Source organism: Drosophila albomicans, chromosome 2L, assembly GCF_009650485.2.
Source record: "Drosophila albomicans strain 15112-1751.03 chromosome 2L, ASM965048v2, whole genome shotgun sequence".
NCBI classification, from domain to species: domain Eukaryota; kingdom Metazoa; phylum Arthropoda; class Insecta; order Diptera; family Drosophilidae; genus Drosophila; species Drosophila albomicans.
Window position 1 is genome coordinate 3,696,736 of NC_047628.2, and position 5,027 is coordinate 3,701,762.

Below are 5,027 nucleotides of genomic sequence, written 5' to 3' on the forward strand. Positions count from 1 at the left end.
ATTTTTAGTGTACGACAAGATTATAAAATTAGGTTTTCATACGAATATTGAATGTTGAGTAGAGAAAAAAGTGCACAATTATGGAAGTAAAGGGAATCAATAATTTGAAATGCCATAAGAGAACAACTTCAAGTCGGTGAATGTGAAGAGGATGGTGGAAGTAGAAAGAGCAATCGCTGCCCATCAAAGGACTTTTTGCATTCACACCACTTTACAGTTCATTAGGCAGCCGACGCGTACGAACTGTATCTTAAATCTAGGCGAATGAGTATCTGTGAGTTGGTCGACAAGGTAGGAAGCGGAAGGATGGGAGAGCGAGGGAGGTGTCGTGTGTCTTTGTGTGAGATGATGTCGCTTTGACATGTTTAAAAATAGTATTGGAAAAATATGTAGGTATGAAAAAGGAATATTGTTGAGCGAAAGATTTCTAGGGAAAAAAGTGAAACATAATAATTAATACGCTTAACTCAATGAGCAATTAATTAATTTAGCGTTAATAATATTTAGCGATATTGCTGCCAGCTAGCAACGTGGAAGGCGACTGGTTTAGGTAGAATACATTACCATGCACAGTATATTGCTATTTTTATCAATAGCAGGAACAACAACAATGACAACATCACTAGCAACAGCAACGACACCCATATTCGTCTTGTGTCATCTCCTTCAAGGAAGTTCATCAAAGTCAAGCACAGTCTCAACTTAAGGAGAGCCTGTATCTACCTGGCAGGCAGTTGACACATATGGCATACCCACACTATACAAATGCATGTACGTACGTGTGTTTGTGTAAGTGAGTGTATACATGAATAGCTGGAGAAAGAAATTTACTTCATTACAGTTCAGCACACAACGCAATCATGTTCTGCTGTCTGTTTGCCTGCCCCTCCGTTTGTCTTCCTAGCTGCCACTTGCTGTCGATACGTTTGACTATTTGACTGGCAAGCTTCCGTTTCACTTTGCTGTTCTTATCTATCAGACTCGCAGTTTCCTGCTGGAAAAGTTCCACAACCGTCATAAATTTCCCTGGAGTGGCGCGTGCAAAGCTTCTGGCACAAAATCAATTAACTTAAATTAATTCCACGAATTATTTGCGTTGTAAAAAGTTTTGCCCAAATAAACATGTGCCACAAATTTCTCATCTCATATCGCTTTCTGTGTTTTTTCCTGTGATTCGTAATTTTTCTCCCATCCCCTAAGAGCTTAGTATTGTAAATCTGTTTGCTAGACTTGCCACTGAGGCATAAGCTCATTGGCTGAGAGCTTTTGCGAGTCCTGTAATACAAAATGGACTGACAATTTAATTTGTACTTTACGTACACCTCAATCCCACCTCAAAATCACAGCCTGACCCAGCTGGTTTAGGGTTTATTTAATGCTTGGATAACAACTAAATCAGTAGCTTCAAATATGTGAGAGCAACTAAATCGATTATGGGTATTCAGATTAAAATATTATATACATATATAAAATAATTCGAATTGCATTGATTTAAATTGAATTATGCTATGATTTACATAAAACGATCTTTAACAGGAGAAATTTTTTGAAATTTTTTGAAGAGTACCGATAATCATTTTTTCTTATTTCTAATTATTATTTTTGAATTGAATTGAACATATAAATAAATAAAAATATATTCAATTTATATATTCTTATGAAATACAAAAAAAATATTGGTTGTTACATTAACTTACATTAACAAAACAATACATAATTTGAGAGTTTCACTTTAAGAAATCTGCTACCACTAATTATTTTTAAATCGATAAAACCTTTTGATTTCTAATATCATGTTAAAATCTATATGTAAAATCTTGAACTAAAATGCTATTAAATTTCAGAACAGCAAATTCTTGTTATTAGTTATAAATATACTCCAATGCATCCCATATATGATACATATATGGCGAATATTTTATTAGTTTATGTGGGTACTTTGTGACATTGCTTCGTTCGCAGGTGTTTCTCTTAATCTTTTGCAGGTGTATGAATACAAATTAAATTTTAGAGCTTTTAGGCAAATGTGACGTTTACATAATATTGCTATATTGCTCGATTTCCAATAGCCCTTAAGTCTTATTAAACTGACAAATAAGGATAATTTCATTTTTTCAATATCACAATAGCGCTATTTGAGATATAAGCGATATAGGCGAAATGTTCTGGCATAAGAGCACTATGTGTCACTTTTAGAAAAACGGCTGATTGCCACACTGTTTGGCAGTTACAGTTACCGACCATAAATTGGGGCCTTAAATTTAAGCCTCGTGATTCACCTCAATTTTTTTTGATGAAATGAAGAAGTCCTAAAATTGTATTGAATCGAATAATAACAAATTAATTAAAAAATTTCGGATTTCTAAACGAACATGCATTAATTTACATTTAGGTCGAAATGAAATCCAAATTTAATGGATTTGTTGATTTTGCAGATATGTATGTTTCGTAAGGAGTAACAAAAATATTTGAACAATGCCATATCATCAAAGAAAAAGCTGTTATTGCTTAGTGGCTTTGTATTAATATATATTTTTACTTATATTTTAAAATAAAATAAAATTCAAAATTGTGCCAACTTTTATACTGAATTATAAATAAACTCGAGTGCAACCAAAATATGCTATATGGCTAAAACTTCATGAATATATTTGTTACTTAATGTTTTTGACTTTTTTTTGTTTCTTCAGGTGAATTACTTAAAAATTAAATTTTAAAGCACGTAGACAAATATGGCGGATACAGAATATAGCTTAAGTATTGAACGTTGCAAAATGTTTATTGATTCCATAGATTGCGTTAAGCATTATGAACACTGAATTTACAAGATTATACATATACCTATGGAGCATGGCTCCCATTTTACGGAGATGAAAACATCGCGCAATTCCTTAGATTGAAAACAATAAACGATTCGCAGTCATCATCAAGGACATAAGGGATATTTAACATAGCTGCACAAGTTAAGGTAGAGAGAAGTGTGGGGAATCTCGGGGGCTCGGTTGAGTGTGCGCACATTTCAAGCACGTCATCGGTTAAAGGAAAACATAGCTGTAGCCATGGATGAGGTAGGCAGTTGGACAGTGAAACAGTCAGAACGTCAATCTGCCAGGATTTAACAAAGTTTAACGAACCTGCCAGTACACGCCTATGTATGCGAGTGTACTCGTATCTGTGAGGGTGAGTTTTGGAGAGTGTAAGCACCTTAGCGCACGGTTGCTTGCCACTGTCTTGTGGTAATGCCTTCATTGAAAATATCCCCTCACAAGTTTTTTTTATCCGATATTCCATGGCTATTAAAGCTTAAAAGCACACTGCAAAGCTTTTTCGTTAAGTTTGGGTTGCTGCTATTGGTTTGTGTATTGACTTTGCTATGAGGGAATATTTTTTTTGATGGTGTAGTCAAGTTGGGTATGGAAATACATGTGCATGCACGCGTACAATATGTGGACATTAAAGAGCTCGATGTGAGAAAGTTTAATGCAGTTGAAAAGTTGCAAAATATAGGTAAAATCATTTCTCAGTTTAACTAGTGTTATTATTAACCTAGAATAAATGTTAGGTTCAGCAACTTCTGTAAGCAAGAATTTTTCAAAAATCCCATAAAAACAAGTGAACAATTTGCTTTAACAATACAACGAATTTAATACTTGTTAAACGTAACTAATTATATATAAATCTTTATGCTCTTGCTCACCAATTTGAAAATTTACCAGCCATGTTGCTTGTGTAGGACATGCTTGTAAATAGTAAAGGGCACGGGATAAGGTTTTGGCACTGGTATCTTAATGTGCTTAATAACTTCGACTGGATAAGGTTTCTCAATTTCCACGGGGTATGGCTTTTCAACGGTGTATGGTATTTTGCGCTCCGTTATTTCGGGTACTATTTTGTAGACGGGAACTTGTATTTCCTGCTGGACAGGCACATGCACCGCATAGGGTTCGGGGATTGTGAGTTTTATCACATTGGGTACCTTAACGTTAAGTTGGAATAGAAATCTTATATTTGGATGTCACGTGACGACAACCGAATTAATTGACATTACCTGAACTGCCACTGGATGAGGAATTGGAAGTGGCACTTTTTCAATCACATGGACCGGCACATGCTTCGATATTTCTGAGTATGTGGTAGGTGTTTCGTGGTGTTGCTGATGATAATCTCCTGCACCTCCACCTTCGTAGTGGCCTTCACCGGAGTGCTCTGAAGCGTAGCTCAGGGTCAAGCTGCAGATCAACATCTAGACATATGAATCGCAAATTTAAGAGTCTCTCATGCTAATCAGAAGATAGATTCAATTGCACTTACAAGTAACAGCATTTTAGTTGATGATAATTTATGATTCATTAATATCTAGCTCCTCTCGCAATGAGTTTCCGTTGAGCAATGCAAGTGGTTGCAATCTGTCAGCTAGCTTTTATAGTCACCTACAGTTTGGCCAAAAGTGAAAGATTTCGCAATTGCAATTGGTCAGTTGATGTAACCATAACATTGAAATAGAAAGTATTGCATTACCAATGGAATCGCATAATTTCCATTGTGCTTTTCCAAGCAAATGTTATAACAACAAATCGGGCTCAAGTGGGATATCAAGTGTAGCCCGCTGTTTGCTGTCTGCAGTCTGCAATCCGCAACCTGCTGTTTGCCGACTGTTGACTGTTGACTGCTGTCTGCCCATTGCAGGCAAAGTGAATGGGCCTGGCCTAGCTTTGGGGTTAAGGTTGTAACACGTACTTGAGTTCTGCTATCGCTTCCGTCAACCGTAGCCCGCGCAGGCGAAAAAAGTGATAGTCGGTAACGCTCCAGCTCCACTGCAGCCAGTCGGACCACTTTTATTGTTCGTCGAGATTTGCGCAAACGAGCTTAAGACATGCCTAAGATATGGGTGGTACTCGTATCCAAGCCATGGGCTGGGTCGTAGGCACAACAAACAATCAAAAACAGGTTAGCTCTGCCCTGTCACACTGTGCTCAAGAGACTAAAATTGCCGGAATACCGAACATAGAATTAGTTATGAAGTGCAA

General features: G+C 36.6%; 1 protein-coding gene across 1 annotated transcript; it reads right to left on the bottom strand.

The window, feature by feature from the left end:
- Positions 1-3,616: 3,616 nt before the first annotated feature.
- LOC117565203 (titin) lies at positions 3,617-4,416 on the bottom strand. The gene is made up of 3 exons (XM_034244208.2): positions 4,312-4,416; positions 4,049-4,243; positions 3,617-3,976 (listed from the first exon to the last, which is right to left on the bottom strand). Exons 1-3 carry the CDS (start codon positions 4,348-4,350, stop codon positions 3,710-3,712), a joined length of 501 nt encoding a protein of 166 aa, XP_034100099.1. The 5' UTR covers positions 4,351-4,416; the 3' UTR covers positions 3,617-3,709.
- Between the last annotated feature and the right edge of the window lie 611 nt (positions 4,417-5,027).

Bases quoted from the DNA above. Each gene is read 5' to 3' on its own strand.
- LOC117565203 (XM_034244208.2), bottom strand. From the start codon at position 4,350: ATGAATCATAAATTATCATCAACTAAAATGCTGTTACTT. The intron at 4,244-4,311 runs GTAAGTGCAATT...TCATATGTCTAG, and splicing joins CAACTAAAATGCTGTTACTT to ATGTTGATCTGCAGCTTGAC. The intron at 3,977-4,048 runs GTAATGTCAATT...CTTAACGTTAAG, and splicing joins CTCATCCAGTGGCAGTTCAG to GTACCCAATGTGATAAAACT.